Source organism: Nycticebus coucang, chromosome 22, assembly GCF_027406575.1.
Source record: "Nycticebus coucang isolate mNycCou1 chromosome 22, mNycCou1.pri, whole genome shotgun sequence".
NCBI classification, from domain to species: domain Eukaryota; kingdom Metazoa; phylum Chordata; class Mammalia; order Primates; family Lorisidae; genus Nycticebus; species Nycticebus coucang.
Window position 1 is genome coordinate 24,579,838 of NC_069801.1, and position 19,966 is coordinate 24,599,803.

The following is a 19,966-nucleotide window of genomic DNA, read 5'->3' on the forward strand; positions in this document are numbered from 1 at the left end:
ATCTCATTCCTTCTACCACTTTGTGGAGTGTGAATTATTAGCCTTCTTTTATGGATAAAGAATAGTTGCTCAGCAAAGAAAGTGACTTGCCTAAGGTGCCACAGGTCTGGATTCCCACCTGGCTTCCACATCTAAAGCATTTTATAATGAACCCCTTTTCATGTATTTATACTCCAAATATTTACTGAGTTCCCTCTGTGTACAACCACACACCATCTCATCTAATCTCCATCCTCTGAGGAGGGTATTAGTAGCCCCATCTTGCAGAGGGGAACCCTAGGCTAGGAGAAATGAGATGGCTTGCCCAAATCACACCACAAATCAGTGGCAGCAGGATTTGAACCCAGGGCCATGTGTTTCCCAAGTCTTTGATTTTTAAGGATGGTCTTTCAGAAATGTAGCTGAGAAAGTGATCCCAGCTGCTAGGATGGGGTGGGTCCCTAACCTCCCCAGGGACGTCTTCCCCTCACCCCACTTGGGGAGAACTGGGGATGAGGCTCCTGGGCCACTAGGCACCTCATACAAGTAGGCACTTAACCCTCTCCTATCTGCAGCTGACAGTCCCTAGACAAGGAAGGCTGACCAAGGGCCTGTCAGTCCAAGGGACAACCTGGGAGCCTGGCTGACTAGAGCCAACAGCAGTAAGGGACTTGGAGGGCAGGCTGGGCAGCTGGGGCTTGCTTGAGAGATCTGGGTGCTTTTGAGCCTGGAGAACAGTGGGACAGCACAGCCCCTGAAACCAACCAGGGAGGCTGGACTTAGAAATCTCCAGTCCAACCTCAGCCCAGGATCTAGACCTGTGCTCATGGAGAAACTTACTTGGGACCTCCCTCCTTCAAAAAGAGATGCAGTCCTTCCTCCCTCTACCTCCTGTTCTCCAGATGGAGCTAGGACGGAGCATGGCTGCTGTGGTCACTCAAAGGGATGCTCAGGGGTCACCTCATACACACAGTCACCTCTATCTGAACACACTTGACCATGCCCAGGGTCACCCACGCACCCACATGCACACGCTCAGGTGTGCACTCACACACATTCCCGTGGGTCCAAGCACACGCCCACCACAGAGGTCTTTCCCACACACACACCCTTACCCCCTGCAAGCACACGCGGCCGTGGCCAACGGTGGCCCAGCCCAGCACTGGTACACATCATGCACAATGGGTCACCGTCACACGACCCCAAACACGGAGCGCATGGTGGCACCCACCGTGTAGTGCACACATCCTTCCCCCACACGCACAGGTCCTGGCACCCCTCACTGAGGTGGCTGCACACACCCCGCGCAGGGTCACCCTCACTCGCCCCCTCAGGTCACCTTCACCAAGTCTCCCTGCACCTCCCCCGCTCCAGGCCCCCACGGTCCGGCAGGGAACCAAATGCACACCCTCCCCCAGCTGGGGGAATAATCTGTGTTCCCTACAAGTGGCCGCGATCTGGGCACACCCACGAGGCAGGAGCCGCACTCACTCCAGCCCACAGACACACCCAGCCCGGCCCCAGCGCCTGGCGCCCCCTAACCCGCAGACAGGCCCCTCCTCACGTCCTCCGGCCAGGGTAGGGGTCTTGGCTCCGCCTCCGGGCAGGAGGCTCAGGGAGCCGCTTGGGGGGATGGGGGAGCCGTGATGACGACCCGCACTCAGGTTCCCGCACGGGCTTCCCTCGGGGGAGGGGTCCAGAAGGAAGGAGAAATGAGCCCCACAAAGATGACCGGCAGCGGGGGCGGCCTTCACCCCCGGATCTCGGCCAGAGGGTGCCCGCGGGGGCGGGGGGCGGGGAGGGGCGCGGGGTGGCCGGGGGGGAGGGGCAGAGAGGCGGCCCCGGGGCCGGAGCAGGGGTCCCGGGAGGGACCGGAGCCTGCGCGGGGGGCAGCGGCCCCGGGAGGCCGAGGCGGGGGTCGGGGGCGCGTCACTCACCCCCGCGGCGCGCCCCGCCAACAGCAGCAGCAGCAGCGGCGGCAGGAGCAGCCCGCGGGCCCCGGGCCCGGCCGCGGCCCCGGCCCCGGCGCCCGCCCCGCTGGCGGCCCCGGCGCGGTGCGGTGGCCCGGGCTTCATGGCGGCGGCGCGGCGGGCGGTGGGCTGCGGGCGGGCGCCTTTGTTCCCGAGGCGCGGCACGCGGGGCGGCTGCTCGGCGGCGGCGGCGCGGCCGGGCGGCTGGACCGACGCGCGGCTCGGCTCCCGGGCTCAGGCTCGGCGGCCCGGCTCCGCCTCGCTGCTCCGCGCCCACAGCGGCCGCGCCCGCAGGAAGCGTGCGCCGCCGCCGCCGCTGCCGCCGCCGCCGGGCCGCCCCCAGCGCGGGCGGAGCGGGAGGAGGGGCGGGGGCGGGGCGGGCCGGAGCGCGCCCCCCGCGGTCGCCGCCGCACGCGAGGCTGGCCCCAGCCCCGGCCCGGAGGGGGCCCGGCCGCCCGGCCCCCGGGCGCACCGGGCGCCCTGGCGCACGCCGGCCCCGCCGCGGGGTGGGCAGCCGGCTGCTCGGAGCCGCGCGGCGGTGTGACCAGGGACGAGTGGCCTGCCCCCAGTCCAGCCTCGGTCTGCAGGACGGGGAGCACGCGGGACGCCCCTCGTCGCTGTTGTGAGGGTTAATAGGTACGAGCCTGCCCAGGGCCAGGCCTGGCTTATTGTAGGGTCTGAGTGAATGGGTAGCATTCGGCTACCTACCCCTTTTTGGTTTCACTCACATGTCTCTTCCCGGACCCCCATCATCTCTCCTACCACACACACGCCAAGCCAGTCTACAGAGTGGGCCAGAGGTCATCCAAGACCACGGACTTTGATGTCTCCGGGACACCGAGAAGCTGTATGACCCCAGACCAGGCCCTGTTGTCTCTGGGCCTCGGTCTTCCCACAGCACCATGGGGAAGACTCCTGGGCTCTGTTGCTATGGATCTGTCAACCCTGCCTCTCCACCAGCTGTGTGGTCTCCAGCGAACCCCCCAGTTCCCTGGGACTCAGATTCCTCCTGCTAGAATGTGACTGACCACCTGCGTCAGTGCAGGGTGGTGTGAAAAATAGCCGCTGCAGCGGCAGAGCCTATCCCTGGTGATCTGTTTATCCTGCGTTGGTCACTGTGCCTTTTACAGTTTGCCTTTATCTCCAGCCAGCGAACCCCACACTGTACTTACTGACTCTAGTCTCTGCCAGCCTGTGAGCCCCAGGGAAGTGGCAGTTAGGGTCTGCCTTCTTCACTGCTGTGTCCCCAATACTGGCACAGACCCTAGCACTAGCGGGTGCTCAGTACAAACTTGTTGAAACAGTGAATTGTGTTTACCATTTACCTGGACTCACTCCCACCCAGGCATATTGGGGGCACATGGCGATGTAAACGTTTATTAAACCTCAACCATATGCCAGGTGCCAAACACTTTCTGTGGTTATCTCATTCTCTGAGAAACTTCATGAGGTCTGTGCTGTCAGTATCTCCACTTACCAGATGGGGTCTCTGAGTGCCAGAGAGAAGAGGTTATTGCAAATGATGGTGGGCTCTATGTCTTGATCCTCAGCCACACTCCTCTCTCTGGCCCCTGTGTCTCAGCACCCAGCTCAGCCTGCCATCAGGAAATAGGAACTGAACTGAGTTGAAACTGGAACAATTCCCCCAAAGAAAAGGGAACAGAATGAATGGAGCAGATAGGAGAGAGACTAGGGAGGGGTGGACCTGGAGGAAGAGGCTCCAGGGTGTTACCAGCGACTGTTGACCTGAATGGCCATTTCATGCAGGGCACTATTGCTCAGGCCTTAACAAGGCCAGATAAACCACAAGCCAACATATGTTTATTCACTTCCAAGAACTGGACTCCATGATACCAGTCAAAAACCCAGAGCACTCTGTGCACCCAGTAAAGTGTTGACTAACTATACACTTTATCTAAAATAAAAATGCTTCGAAAATATAAGCCCTTTACGATAAGAAGATATTGTGTAACTTTGTAACCTATTAAAAATCTATTCAATATACACTGTGATGATTAACAACATTGTTGATATTTGCTTTTTCTATGAGAATAAAAAGTAACAGAGGGAAACAGAAGAGAAGAACAGTTCTTTTGGGAAATATCCCCACTGCTCTCCCAAATTACTGAATTTTCTATAAATAAAAATAAAACTGTTAATTTCTCATCCACTTCTCTGTTGATTGACTTGGGTAACAGACAGGTAGACTCCTTAGCCTGACAAGGGGACCCGCCATGGGTTCTGGGTAACAAAGGGCCAGGCAATATACAACACAGTAAAGTATCAGGGTTTCCCTGAGAGGGAATGAGAGTCCAGTCACTAAAGAATATGTAAGGCCAGGCCAGCTGCCCTTTGGCAGAGATCCTGGACAGAGAGAGACTTTTCAACTCTGAGATTCACAAACTCTAGGAATTCCAACATCCTAGCCTCTTGAAAATCCCATTCCTAAACGCTTTGGAATTCTGGCCTATGGGCACCTTGGGGAGATGGGCAGGGAGAGCTGGCAGGTCTCAGTAGCTGGGAAGCCGGCTTTAGTTGTGCGGGCACAGCTTGGAGTTGGAGAGCTCTGCTCTGCTTTGGGCATCTGGGTCCAAACCCCAGTTCTGCCAATTAGGAGCTGTGTTATGTTGGATGTGTGACTTACCTTCTCAGAGCCTCACCTGTAATACGGAGATAATGATTGTGCAGGGATCATTCATTCATTTAGCAAGTGTAAATTGAGTGCCTACTATGTGCCAAGCCAGGTGCCAGGTGGGAAAGATCACATGAGCTTGTCTCTGTCATTGTAATGGGGGTTCAACAAAGGTGGCTGGGATGAATCTTATAAAGGAAGGGACCCAGATGTAGGGATAATGAGAACTTCCAGAGGGACGGAGCAAACCCAGGAAACAGACTGACTCTGAGCTCCCCAGTGGGCGACATGGTCAGGGTGGAAGTTACAAGGAGCCAAATGTCAGCTTGGTGTAAGGAAGGACTTGCAACAGTTGGAGCTGGCCACAGATGGCAGCGGCTATTCTAAGAGGAGTGAGTACCCTATCTTGGGAGGTACACAAGGCTCAGAAGACCATCAGGATGATTTTCATGCATAAGGTGGGCAGTGAGCTTGGCCCATGTTCAGAAGTTCCTACCAGCTCTGATACTTCTGGAAGCCGCCCCCCTACCCCTTCCTTGCCACACTGGGGCAAGGAAACCTTTGGTCTGGACAGGCCAGGAGCGCCACCTGCTGTTCCTCAAAGACAATAGTCACAGCCAGAACTGAAACAGGTGTGGACCCCTGAGGGACTCATCCTACTCCTCACCCACTGGCCAGGGCCTCCCTGAAGCTCCCAGATTCACATATTCACCTCCTCTTGAGACACCATAAATCCCTAGTCACCCTCCCCCAGGCCTGCCTGTGCATCTGAGCCACATCCCAGCACACTCAGGTCTCCCATCACTGTGCAATAACCACCCCACAGCCCACCTGGCCACTGGAACACACACTGTCTCCTCTGGGAAGACTTCCTGACTCCTTCCCACCCTGATCATACCCATCCTGCACTCCACACCCACGTTCAGTCTCTGCTGTCTGTTTCACCCCAAAGCGGGAGCACCTCAGTAATTCCCCATGGAAGCAGCTGAGGAACTCAAGTGAAGCCAGTGATGTGTGGGCACTGCTCTATAAAATGCAAACTGACATTATCCCCATTTTCCAGATGAGAAACAAAGGCATAGAGAAGGTAAGAGACATGCCCAAGGCCCCACAGCTGGCAAGAGATCCTGACCCAGACTAACAGTTACACTGTAATTAATGCCAATCAGAGGCATATCAGGAAGCATTTGATGAATGAATTAAAGAGTCACTGAGGGAATCCACACAGTCACACAGGTACACACCAACCTTCAGATGTACTCAGCTGCAGCCTGGCACCCCAGTAACCCCTCACTTCACCCTCACCCTGCTCAGACCATTCTCTGACCTTGGTTGGGCCTCCTGGCTCTAACAAGGTAGCTAAGAGGGACAAGGAAGCCTCAGCGGGGGTCTCTGATTGCCACTCATGTGGGCCTGAGATGCCTTATTCACAGCTGCATCCCCAGGCCAAGCACATAGTGGGCACTCCATAATGATTACCTGACTCCACCTGCCCCCCAGAGCATGGTTAAACAGACTGGCTCTTTGGAACTCAACATGGCTGGGTAATAACAAGAGCCTGAGATTTATTGAGGGGTTACTATTTGCCAGGCACTGTTCTGAGCACTTGCCAGACACGCTGTCATTTGCTTCCCCCCTCCGCGCAGCCCTGTGATTTTACAAGCACACCTGCCTCCCAGGGTTGTTACTGTGAGGACCTAAAGAAATAACACTTCGAGTGGAGCCTGGCGCATAGCAAGCACTCTCCACGTGTTTGCTCTTTCCCTTGTCTGTCTTTTACAGTCGGGGAATCTAGGGCTCAGAGAAGTTCGATAATGTGCCATAGGTCACACAGCCAGGAAGGGGCCAAGGCAAGATTTGAACTGGACACCGTGATGACACTTTTAGCACTGTGCTATGCTGTCCCCATGGGCATAGGGGAACTCTGTGATCCCAATCTGACCTCTCAACATCGGTGCTGGCTCAAGGCAATCACAGGGCTTGGAAAACAAATCCCTGCCCCCATCTGCTGTTCCTCCATTCCGTCGTGCTCCCTCCCACCCCAGCTTTCTCTCATCACAACTTCCTGTCTTGCTCAAGCCTCAGGACAGAGCCCAGAGCCCAAGTTTGCTTCTGAGAAAGTCTGAGTGACAGCCCTCCTGGCAATCCGTGAACCCCAAAACTCAGAAACGAAAAGACGTTGGCAAAAGGGCTCTAGATCAGGAGGAAAAGTCCTCCTTGGGGTACTTGAGGAGATTCAGAGACCATCTCCTGCCCCAGTGAGTAGAAGTATAACTCAGGCAGCGTCTGCTGGAAGGGTCCACACGCAGGGGTCCTCAAACTACGGCCCATCCGCCACGTGAGGCGGTGTGATTGTATTTGTTCCCATTTTGTTTTTTTACTTCAAAATAAGATATGTGCAGTGTGCATAGGAATTTGTTCATAGTTTCTTTTTTTAAACTATAGTTCGGCCCTCCAACGGTCTGAGAGACAGTGAACTGGCCCCCTGTTTAAAAAGTTTGAGGACCGGGCGGCGCCTGTGGCTCAGCGGGTAGGGCGCTGGTCCCATATGCCGGAGGTGGCGAGTTCGAACCCAGCCCTGGCCAAAAAAAAAAAAAAAGTTTGAGGACCCCTGGTCCACAGGGCCTGCTGAAGGGGCCAGGGGGAAGCCTGGCCTGTCTCCAGGGGTCCTCCCTCCATGGGGGCTTCCATCCTCGGGGAGTACACCCAAGGGATCTGGCCTGTCTGTCTCGCAGGGCCATGCCCCAGGCCTTAGTACTGAGCAGGCCAGAATGAGCTTTGTCCAACCACCCTGTGTGCCGGGCAAGCCCTTTAAGGTAAGGGGTGGGTAACACCAAGGGCACACAGCTTTCAGGGGTGGGGGTCAGGATCTGGAGCCCAAAATGCTCCCCAGAGGTGGCTGAGTGTGTTGGGAAGGGAGCAAGTAATCGGGTTTCATTTGAGCTCAGGAGGTAGGCCCAAGTTGGCATCTCAAGAAGTGCAAGCTATGTAGACCCCAGCAGCACCTATGGCTGTAAAACCCTCACCTCGGGGTCAGGTCTGGCCTTGTGCCAGGCCAGTGGTAGGGAAGGGGGGCAGCTACTTGAAGGGAGAGGAAGGCTCTGGGTAGGAGTGGAGACAGGTTGGGTCCTGCCTCTGTGAGGCCAAGTTTATATAATCTGAGAAAATCGTTGAGTACAAAATTAGGAACAAGGCCTTGGAAGGGGACTGTGCAAGTGAGGGGGTCTTGAGCTTCAACTTCATTCATTTTACAGCAGATCTGTCTCTGAATAGAAGCCCCCAGCCCAGCCAGACAGACGGGGGGACAGGGATGGGAGGGAATCTGGGAAGGCTTCTTGGTGGTGGTGATATCTTGACTGAACCCTAGCAGGCAGGCCTTAGAGAAGTGGGTATTCCGAAGCAGGCAGAAGGACAGCCTCCAAGGTCTCAAGCTCTAGCTTAAGGCTTCATCCTGAGAGCAGAGTTTGGGTGAGATCTAGAACATTCCGAGGCCTTGTGCACTGTGACCTAGAAGCGTCAGAGCATTCAGGGCCTTGCCCTGCTCTCCTGACCTACCCTACTTTATCTGCTCATTTCACAAATGAGAAAACTGAAGCCCAAAAAGGAGAAGTGACTGACCTAAGGTCACCCAGGCAGCCTGTGACAGAACTGAGACTAAAGCCAGGTGACTGCCCTCCTCATCCTGAGGGCTTTCTCTCCTCTCCTTTGCCCTGTTGTTTGCAACAACTCTTAGCATAGGACCTCTCCCACACTCAAAATCTTGTATTTGAGACCTCAGGTCATCCCACTCTGACCAATTCAAGGTCACAGTGGGGAGCCGGGACCCAGGAGCAATACACACACATCTGTCTTCTTCCTGGTGAGTGGGAGGAGGATGAGGAGAGGGAACGGAGGAGGGAGGGAGGGAGGGAGAGGAGGGCACTGCCCTAGAAGCCACTCTCCAGCACACCCCCGTGCCTGGGAATAAATTGCACATTTGCAGTCATTTTCCTGGAAGAAAAAAAAAGTCTCCCTAAAAATATATTTTCTTTCTCATCTCATCCTGCGGCAAGAGCAGCCCAGCTGTGTGCCACCCAACAAAGGGGTGGGGAGAGTGGCCAGAGCCTGCTAGGGTGCGGAGGGACCCTCTGCCCTGCGGGCATGGAACCTGACCTCTGGGTCACTTTGAGCACAACTGTCATTGAGATATTTGACACATCTGGTGGCTTGTGTTATTTGAATTTTCAAGATTCTTGGAGACTGGCATTCAAACTTCAACCTACAGTTACCAAGCCCCAACCAGGGCCGGGTACAGAGCTGGGCACGGAGGGAACTAGAGCCAAGGGTGGGGGCAGGCAGTAAACAGGCAGCCTCGTTCAGGCGGGATGTTCTTGCTTCTGCCCCTTGTCACTTGTGTGTCCCCATAGGCACTTCCCCCTGCCCTTGGTCTCTGTTCCCTTCTCTGTAAATGGATCAGATTTGAGCCACCAAACCTAATCCCCAACACACTGCAGGTGGCCCTGCCACTGGCCATCATAGAGGGGAAGAGTGGAGGACTCTGGCAGCAGTCAAAGCTTGGGTCTGTCACTCCCTGGCTGGTGACCTGGGCTGGTTTCTTCCCATGTGAGTTAGAACCTGGGATGGCTCCATGGGGCATGAGGGTTGTAAACAAGGTAATGCAAGGCAGTACCAGCCACTATGCCGAAGCCATTAAACATAGCTTATGGCACGCCCCAGGCCTGAGCAGGAGGGCTGCGGGACACCCTACTGGAACTGAGATCAGGAGGCTGAGGAGCCTCTGGGGGCAAGACAGCCGAGGCCCCTGGGAGTTGCTGGTCCAGCCCTGCCCAAGGACGTTTCCACCCCAAGAAGTCACTGGAGTCCTGGCAATGGGCAGCTGGGGGGTGCAGTGAAAGAGAAGAAACAGGTTGCTGGAGGCCCTCCCAGATGGGGGACGGGGACAGATGAGCCTCGCGAGCCAAGTGTGATGTGAGAAATGAATTTTCCCAGGATGGTCCTGGGCTGCACTGGATTTTGTGCTATATATTAGTTACCTGTGGCCACACAACAAGTTATCCCAAAACACAGGAGCTGAAAAGAACAACAAACACTTATTATCTCACGTGGTTGCTGTAGTTTAGGAATTTGGGAGCAGCTGAGATGGGTGGTTGTGATTTGGGGCGTGAAGGAAAATCTGAGGCACAACAAAATTCTCAAGAGTTTATGTGAGTAAGAAGCAATTCCTAATTGGAAAACACCAAATTGAAAGAGGTCGAATGTCCTGATGACGAACCATCGGGGGCAAGTATTTATGAGGGTAAATGGAGAAGCAAAATAAATTATTTGGTTGCGATTCTACAGTTGCCCCACTTGTGCCGTCTTACCGGAAAGTCCCTAGTTACACAATTGTAAATTTGCTGACTACTTCTGATTGTTTGAGCTTAGGTTCTGTTTTTCTTTAATATGGGCATTTATAAGAAATAGCTCAAGTTCAGGGTTTTTTGGGGGGTTTTGGTTTTTGTTTTTTTTTTGAGACAGAATCTCACTTTGTCACCCTTGCTAGAGTGTCCTGGCGTCACAGTTCCCAGCAACCTCAGACTCCTGGGCTCAAGTCGTTCTCTTGCCTCAGCCTCCCAAGTAGCTGGGACTATGGGTGCCCACCACAACACCTGGCTTTTTTAAATTTTTGGTTGTAGTTGTCATTGCTGTTTTGCAGGCCCAGGCTGGATTCCAACCCGCCAGCTCTGGTGTATGTGGCTGGCGCCCTAGCCGCTGAGCTATAGGCACCAAGCCTCAAGTTCAGTTTTGCTTATGTTTGCAGATCATGCAAGGTGGAAGTCGCTTACGAGGCATAACTGGGTTTGTGTGCTTAGGGGTTCTTCAAGTTTGATTCCCATTTTAATTTACCTAACCTCTCCCTCAAATTTTTGGTCATCCTTTCAGCAAGCCCAGAGTGTGACCCCACAGCACCCCATTACTCTCAGTTACCACTACTGATGCTGTCACTGGAATGAAGAGTCATGGAGGGGTCATTACCAATAGTTGCATTGGGAGGTAAGGTCAAGTAGCAGACATCATGATCCAGAATTGGATCGTCATCACAGGCCTGACTGGTCTGGTTGCTCAGTTCTCCACCTGTCTAACCCTGATGGCAAATATCTGATATCAGAGTGCCTAAGAAAAGTATTTAAAATTCTTTTTTTTTTCAAGATAGTCACGTTATCATCCTCAGTAGAGTGCCATGGCTGTCATAATAGCAACCTCAAACTCTTGGGCTCAAGAGATTCTCTTGCCTCAGCCTCCCTAGTAGCTGGGACTAGAAGCACCCACCACAACGCCCAGCTAGTTTTTTGTTTATTTGTTTAGCAGGCCCTAGACGGGTTCAAACCCACCAGCCCCAGAGCATGTGGCTGGTGCCCTAACCACTGAGCTATGGGAGCCCAGCCTTTTTTTTTTTTTTTTTTAATTTTGAGACAGAATCTTACTTTGTCATCCTCAATAGAGTGCCAGGGCATCATAGTTCACAGAAATCTCAAACTCTTTGGTCTCAAGTGATGCTCTTGCCTCAGCCTCCTAAGTAGCTGGGACTATAGGCACCCACCACAACATCTGACTACTTATTTATTTATTTATTTATTTTTAGGGACAGTCTCACTTTGTTGCCCTCTGTAGAGTGCTGTAGCATCATAGCTCACAGCAACTTCCAGCTCTTGGGCTTAGGCAAGTCTCTTGCCTCAGCCTCCCAAGTACCTGAGACTACAGGTTATTTTTTTTGTTTGGTCAGGGCTGGATTTGAACCCACCACCCTCAGTGTATGGGGCCAGTGCCCTACTCACTGAGCCACAGGCACCGCACTATTTTTTTTTTTTTTTTTTTTTTGAGACAGAGTCTCACTCAGTTGCCCTGGGGTTGAGTACAGTGGCATTATAGCTCACAGCAACCTCCAACTCTTGGGCTCAAATGATCCTCTTGTCTCAGGCTCCCAAGTAGCTGGGACTACAGATGCCCACTACAACGCCTGGCTATTTTCTTTTAGAGATGGGCTCTCGCTCTTGTTCGGGCTGTTCTTGAACTCCTGAGCTCAAGTTATCCACCTACCTTGGCCTCCCAGAGTGCTAGGATTAACAGACGTGAGCCACTGTGCCCAGCCTTCTTTTTTTTTTTCTTTAATTGAGACAGAGTCTCATGTTGTCGCCCTGGGGTTGAGTGCCCTGGTGTCATCATACCTCACAGCAACCTCAAACTCGTGGGCTCAAGGCGATCCTCTTACCTCAGCTTCCCAAGTAGCTGGGACTTCAGGTGTGTGCTTCAACGCCCAGCTAATTTTTCTATTTTTAGTAGAGACAGGGTCTCGCTCTTGCTCAGGCTGGTCTTGAACTCCTGAGTTCAAGGGATCCACCTGCCTCATCCTCCCAGAGTGCTAGGATTACGGGTGTGAGCCACGCCCATATTTGATCTGTTGTAGTGGTTCTTCTCAAGCCTAAAGTTGTCCAGTTTTAGCTAGCAGGACTGGAGAAAAGGATAGTTTTCAGTTTTAGAAAATTTCAGGATTTCTGGGTGGCGCCTGTGGCTCAGTCGGTAGGGCGCCGGCCCCATATACTGAGGGTGGCGGGTTCTAAACCCAGCCCCGGCCAAACTGCAATCAAAAAATAGCCGGGCGTTGTGGCGGGCGCCTGTAGTCCCAGCTGCTCGGGAGGCTAAGGCAAGAGAATCGCTTAAGCCCAGGAGTTGGAGGTTGCTGTGAGCTGGGTGAGGCCATGGCACTCTACAGAGAGCCATAAAGTGAGACTCTGTCTCTACAAAAAAAAAAAAAAGAAAGAAAATTTCAGGATTTCATTTTGTTTACAGATAACAAAATCTCAAAGGCAATGAATAGGAGTAGAATTTGATATCGAATGCACTATAGTCTTTTTACTGAAATATAATCTTTTTATCATCACTTCTATTTTTACCCACAATTATCATGGTTATTGAGAGTTGTTGTTTTTTTTTTTTACCAAATAAGTCATTTCATTAAACTTGACTTGATAATTTACATAAATGTAATGCTAATAATTCCTGCATATAGTTTAAAATGTGATATTTTAAACTGAGCTTTGATAATATCCAATGGGCTTTAGTGACTTTTTAATCAGTCAACTTTAGTTTCTTTTAACTATCTGAAAATGAGAAATCTCAGATTAGACCTTTAAAAACTCTAGGCTAAAAAGCTAAGCCAAGGACTTGCCTAATTATGTTCCATTACAAGAACAGATTCTTATGGAACCTACGTAAATACCCATGTTGTAAATAAAAATATGTAAGAAGAATATCCAAATTCTAGAATGATCAGGTAGGAAGAAAAAGATAAGTGTTCCAAATTGCTATAAGTTATAGAAAGCTTAAGAGAAAAGCAAAGCAAAGTTTTCTCAAATCTAGAAAACAAGACATTAAAAACCACCAATGATTCAAATGAAAAGTCATAAAAATTATTTTCATCAGTTAAATTCAGTCTCACATAATTAATTTTTTGTTTTGCTTGACATTCAGTTAACCGTCTTATGAATCCATCAGTTCCCCATTATAGCTCTGATAATTTTTTACCCAATCCAATAGTATATGCTCTTAAAGTTACGAGAAACCAGCATTTGTCTGTCTTTTTTTTTTTAATGAATGTGTCTTGTAATTTTCTATCATAGTTGCTTTCAAATGCTTTCAGGAAGGAAATTTGATTGTTTTTGTGGCAAACAGCATTTTAAGATAATTATTAGATTTATGACTGATAACATTATCCCAGTATATGTCAGATTTCTAAGACTTCCATACATTTTCTGGAATGCTCATATAATAACAATATATAAATAACAACAAATATAACCTAAAGAAGATTTGGCATCACTTATTGGCAATGCCTCCCATGCAATGTAACATGTCAATACGTCTAGTTAGTTAAAACATCTCTCTTTTTATAAAGAGAGAAAATAAATTCTCACAAGATGCTCCAGGGAGGCTTCTAGAAATCCCCAAAGATAATTTATATCAAAATGATATAAGCCGGAATTAAATTTGGGGAAGCTGTCAAAAAACTCAAGAGGTTTACAACACTTGATTAAATAGGATCACAGGTCACTTGACTGAAGATTTTAAAGGCAAATACAGAAAATTACATAGTTATAAAAAAAAAAAAAAAACTTACAGGGTGGTGCCTGTGGCTCAAAGGAATAGGCCCATATGCCAGAGGTGGCGTGTTCAAACCCAGCCCCCGCCAAAAACTGCAAAAAAAAAAACCTTCCAGATCAGGAACCAGGCAAGGCTGCCCATTGTCTCCACTGCTTTTTAACATTGTAATGGAAGTCTTAGACATCACCTTTTCTTCCCTAATTGCTCATCATCCTTAATCATCAGTGAAATGCAAATCGAAACCACTTTGAGATATCGCCTAACTCCAGTAAGATTAGCCCACATCACAAAATCCCAAAACTGCAGATGTTGGCGTGGGTGCGGAGAGAAGGAACACTTCTACACTGCTGGCAGGAATGCAAGCTAATACAGCCTTTTTGGAAAGAAGTTTGGAGAATACTCAAGGACTAAAAGTAGACCTATCATTCCATCCTGCAATTCCTCTACTAGGTATATACCCAGGTGATCAAAAATCATTTTACAAACAAGACATTTGTACCAGGATGTTTTTTGCAGCCCAATTCATAATTGCCAAGACATGGAAACAGCCCAAGTGCCCATCAACCCATGAATGGATTAACAAATGGTGGTATACGTACACCATGGAATACTATGTAGCCATAAAAAGATGGAGACTTCGCTTCTTTTACGTTTACCTGGATGGAGCTGGAACATATTCTTCTTAGTAAAGTATCTCAAGAATGGGAAAAAAAGTATTCAAAGTACCCAATCACCTCTACATTCATACGAATGGTAAAACATATCTACAGTTCAAAAAGTAGAAGGAAAGAGGAGAGAGGCTCAGTGCCTATAGCTCAAGCGGCTAAGGCGCCAGCCACATAGACCAGAGCTGGCAGGTTCGAATCCAGCCTGGGCCTGCTAAACAACAATAACAACTACAACCAAAAAATAGCCGGGCATTGTGGCGGGCACCTGTAGTCCCAGCTACTTGGAAGGCTGAGGCAAGAGAATCGCTTAAGCCCAGGAGTTGGAGGTTGCTGTGAGCTGTGATGCCACAGCACTCTACCCAGGGTGACAGCTTGCCGCTCTGTCTTAAAAAAAAAAAAAAAAAAAGAGGAGAGAAGGGAGGGGATGGAGGAGGCGGGAGGAGGGAGGATTTTTTGGAGGGACCTCACCTAATGTGCATGATGCAATGGAACATTTCAAAACTATTAAGAAAAGAATATAATCGTGATGGCTGTTTTAATCAGTTTAATGTAAGCATTTCGCTTTGTATATCAATTCAGTACAGTGAACCTCATAAATGCATAAATGTACACAGTTACGATTTAATAAAAACACTCTTTTCCCTTAATGAAAATAAATATCTTTTATACTTGTCCTTATTAAAAATGTATCTCGGTCTGAGCAACAGAGCGAGACCCCATCTCTACAAAAAATGTAATAATTAGCCAGGCGTAGTGGCACACACCCATAGTTTTAGTTACTTAGGAGGCAAGACTATCACTTGAGCCCAAGAGTTTGAGGTTGCTGTGAGCTATGATCACACCATTGCACTTCAGCCTGAGTGACAAAGAGAAACTCTGTCTCAAAAAAAAAGAAATCTACTTTCTTTGTACTTTTTTCTTTTTTTTTGATATGTCACCCTTGGTAGATTGCCATGGCATCACAGCTCATAGCAACCTCAAACTCTTGGGCTTAAGTGATTCTCTTGCCTCAGCCTCCCAAGTAGTTGGGACTACTGGTGCCTGCCACAATGCCCAGCTATTTTTTTTTTTTTTTTGCAGATGTCACTGTTGTTTAGCTGTCCCAGGCTGGGTTCAAACCCGCTACTCTCGGTGTATATGGCTGGTGTCGTAGCCCTTCGTACATTTTCTTTTTTTTTTTGAGACAGAGTCTCATTTTGTAGCCTTCTGTAGAGTGCTGTGGCATTATAGCTCACGGGAATCTCAAACTCTTGGGCTCAAGGGATTCTCTTGCCTCAGCCTCCCTAGTAGTTGGGACTACAAGCGCCTGCCACAATGCCTGGCTATTTTGTTTAGAGCCGGGGTCTCGCTCTGGCTCAGGCTGGTCTCACACCTGTGAGCTCAGGCAATCCACCCACCTCAGCCTCCCAGAGTGCTAGGATTATAGGCATGAGCCACCGCACCTGGCCTCTTTGTACATTTTTCATACGTAGTTGTTTCTTTTCGTCCTTATTATTTCCACTAATTTAGACTACATGTACTACATTAATTAATATTCTTAGCCCTTAGTAACCTTAATTTTTAGTTAAAAGTAGGAAGTACATGATTTCACTGCTTTTAAATAGCATATGGTTCCTTATGTCACGGACACAACATGCTAACCAGTGGAGCCAACTATGTCTAGTTCTTCTTTTTTTTGAGACGGAGTTTCACTTTTTTGCCCTCGTAGAGTGCCATGGTGTCATAGTTCACAGCAACCTCAAACTCTCGGGCTCAAGCGATCCTCTCATCTCAGCCTCCCACTGCCTGGGACTACAGGCGCCTGCCACAACACGTGGATTATTTTTAGAGACGAGGTCTCACTCTGGCTCAAGCTGGTCTCGTACCTGTGAGCTCAGGCAATCCACCCACCTCAACCCCTCAGAGTGCTAGGATTATAGGCGTGAGCCACCTTGCCCAGCCTTCTTCTTCTTTTTTTTTCTTTTTTTGTTTAAGATGGAGTCTCACTTTGTCACCCTTGGTAGAGTGCCCCAGTGTCATAGTTTACAATAACCTCGAACTCTTGGGCTCAAGCAATCCTCTTGCCTCAGCCTCCTGAGTAGCTAGGACTACAGGCACCTGCTACAGTGCTTCAATATTTTTAGAGACAGGGGGCTTGCTCTTTTGCTCAGGCTGATCTCGAATTCCTGAGGTCAGGCAATCCACCCACCTTAGCCTCTCAGAGTGCTAGGATTACAGGTGTGAGCCACTGCGCCTGACTCTAGTTCTTTAATAAGAAATCAAAAATACATAAGATTGGCCGGGCATGGTGGTTCAAGCATGTAATCCTAGCATGCTGGGAGGCTGAGGTGGGATGATTGCTTGAGCTCAGGAGTTTGTGACCAGCCTGAGCAACAGTGAGACCCCCATCTCTACTAAATATAGAAAAGCTGAGGCAAGAGGATCACTTGAGCCCAAGAGTTTGAGGTTGCTGTGAACTATGGTACTATATGAACTATAGCACTCAACCCAGTCTCACTCTGTTGCAAAAAAAAAAAGTAAGATTACACTTATGTTCAGGAATGAATGTTTTAGTAGTTCATCTTATTTGGATATGATCTAGATATCTACTGAATAGCTATCAATTGAATATCAAAAAGTAATAACTACGATTGTTTTGGGTAAAAATGGTAGTGACTAGAAAAAAGATTGTATTTCAATAAAAAATTTTTTAAATTTATTTTTAAAATAATCTTAATTTTTCTTTTTTTTTTTTTTTTGAGACAGAGTCACTATGTTGCCCTGGGTAGAGTGCTGTAGCGTCACAGCTCACAGCAACCTCAAACTCTCGGGCTTAAGCAATTCTTTTGCCTTAGCCTCTCAAGTATCTGGGACTATAGGCACCCACCACAACACCCGGCTGTTTTTTGTTGCAGTTGTCATTGCTGTTTAGCTGGCTTGGGCTGGGTTCGAACCCGCCAGCCTGGGTGTATGTGGCTGGTGCTCTACCCACTGAGCTATGGGCACTGCTAAAATAATCTTAAATTTTGGAAACTTTTCAGGTACATATAACATTAAACAAAACCAGATGTCATGTCAGGTTATGTTTCTTGTTGACAAATTCTGTAACATGGATAACAGGAGTTTATTTCCTAGTAAAGCTAAGTAGAATATCCATTTTTACTGTATCACTGAATATTCTTATTTATTAAAGATTACATGGACTTGAAGAGCATTTGTGTTAATTCCTTTCTTTTCTGAGAAAATAATTTAGGTAAGCACTTGTTTTTCTCTAGGTAATGAATAATGACCCTTCCGTATTATTTCTAATAATACCACCTGGAGATAGACTAATACGATGTGTAAATAACAAACACATATAGAGACAAAAATATACAGATGGAGAGAAACAGAGACTTATGGCTTCTGTTCTGAAATTTTAGCCTTGTGTCACACACAGTAATAGAAAACTCAGTCATTGGGTCTAACTTGTATTCTTGATAGTTACCTGTTCAGATGGCTAGATTCTCTCATTAATATTTGTGAGAAAGCCTTTTGAAATTTTTTAATTTACCAGTTTATTTCTTTAAAAATTCCCTGTTCTATTTTTCTTCTGGTGAGTCATTTTCCCAAAGCCTGCATTTTAAAGATAAAAACATCTCGAAGGCAGAGGGAAAGACCCCTTTCTCTAGAAGGAGCTTTGAGGCATATTTGCCTCTTTTCAGGAGTCAATGAAGGCTGGTTGAGACTATGGAATAAATTTTAGGAGAGCGATGGACAAATCCAACCTCTTTCACTTAGTCTCAGGTGGTTGCTTTTCTAAAAGCTTGAAGCTGTGTTCAAGATGAAGATTTGGATTTAGTTGTTGCAGCTACTTCTGGCTCATTCGAGGATCTAATTTTTCTTTATTTTTATTCCTTTTATGGATTTATGAGGTACGTGTGCAGTTTTGGTTTTTTTTTTTTTTTGAGACAGAGTCTCACTTTGTCACCTTTGGTAGAGTGCCGTGGCATCACAGCTCAAGCAACCTCTAACTCTTGGGCTCAAGTGATCCTCTTGGCTCAGCCTCCCAGGTAGCTGGAACTACAGGCTCCCGCCATAACGCCTGGCCATTTTTAGAGAGGGGTGCTAGCTCTTGCTCAGGATGATCTTGAACCCCTGAGCTCAAGCAATCCACCTGCCTTGGCCTCCCTGAGTGGTAGGATTACAGGTGTGAGCCACTACGCTTGTTACAGGAGTATAAAATGTAGCGAAGCCTGGGCTTTTTGTGTAACTCTCACCTCACCCGGTTAGTGCACTTGTTACCCACTCAGTAACTTCTCCTTCCACGTCCCTCCCACCCTGCCCTCCTTTTACCCTTTGGAGCCTGCCATGTCTGTTTTTCCACTCTCGATGTCCGTGTGCTCATGTTATTTAGCTCTCACTTGTAAGTGAGAATATGAGGTGGCTGATTTCTGATTCTGACGTAATAGTCTTCAGTTCCATCCATGCTAATGCAAAAGACACGATTTCATTCATTTTTATAGCTTACGTTCTTTTTTATTCTTTTCTCCTCAATGAGTGTATGTGTATGTATATATGCTACATTTTATGAAGTTTTTTTTTTTTTTTTTTTTGAGATACGGTCTCCCTCTGTTGCCCCAGCTAGAGTGACTGGCGTCATCATAGCTCACAGCAACTTCAAACTCCTAGGCTCAAGCAATCCTCCTACCTCAATCTCCTCAGTAGCAGGAACCACAGTTGTGCACCACCATACCCAGCAATTTTTCTTTGGAGACGAGGGTCTCGGTTTTGCTGAGGCTGGTCTCGAACTCCTGGACTCAAGCGATCCTCCCACCTCAGCCTCCCAAAGTGCTGGGATTGTAGGTGTGAGCCACTGCGCATGGCCAATAAGGACCTAACTTTATTTCAGTATTTTTTCGAATTAATATGAGGGTACAATTTTTAGGTTACATTGTTCTCACTTCCAGGGTAAAGTTCCATTTGTAGAAGAGCCCCTTACCCAGGGGCTCTGTTATACACCCCCACAAGGCGCACATTAGGTGAGACCCCGCCTCCTGCCCTCCCTCCTCTGCCATACAGCCTTCCCTCTCTCCCCTCTCACTTCCTCTACCCCCAAACCGGACTATATCAGTGTTTTATTGTTCTTAGGAGCATGTAATTGTTTATATATTGATTTCATATTAGTATGGAGGACATTGGATATTTTTTTTCCATTCTTGCAATACTTACTAAGAAGAATGTATTTCAACTCCATCTAAGTAAATGTAAAAGATGTAAAATCTCCATCTTTTTTATGGCTGAATAATATTCCATCATATACATATACCGCAGTTTGTTGATCTATTCGTGGGTTGATGGGCACTTAGGTTGCTTCCATGACTTGGCAATTATGAATTGAGTTGCAATAAACGTTCTAGTGAAAATGTCTTTGTGGTAAAATGATTTTTTTTTTTTTTTGTAGAGACAGAGTCTCACATACCGCCCTCAGGTAGAGTGCCGTGGCATCACACAGCTCACAGCAACCTCTAACTCTTGGGCTTACATGATTCTCTTGCCTCAGCCTCCCGAGCAGCTGGGACTACAGGCGCCTGCCACAACGCCCGGCTATTTTTTTGTTG

The 19,966-nt window shown here is 48.6% G+C and overlaps 1 protein-coding gene across 1 annotated transcript in view; it reads right to left on the reverse strand.

Annotated features, from left to right (window-relative positions):
- The window catches only part of SDC3 (syndecan 3), a 38,093-nt gene extending 35,920 nt beyond the window's left edge, over positions 1 to 2,173 (reverse strand). The window contains exon 1 of the mRNA XM_053576902.1: positions 1,917 to 2,173. Coding sequence (XP_053432877.1) covers positions 1,917 to 2,054 — 138 coding nt within the window. The 5' untranslated portion in view covers positions 2,055 to 2,173. The remainder of the gene's footprint in view (positions 1 to 1,916) is intronic.
- Between the last annotated feature and the right edge of the window lie 17,793 nt (positions 2,174 to 19,966).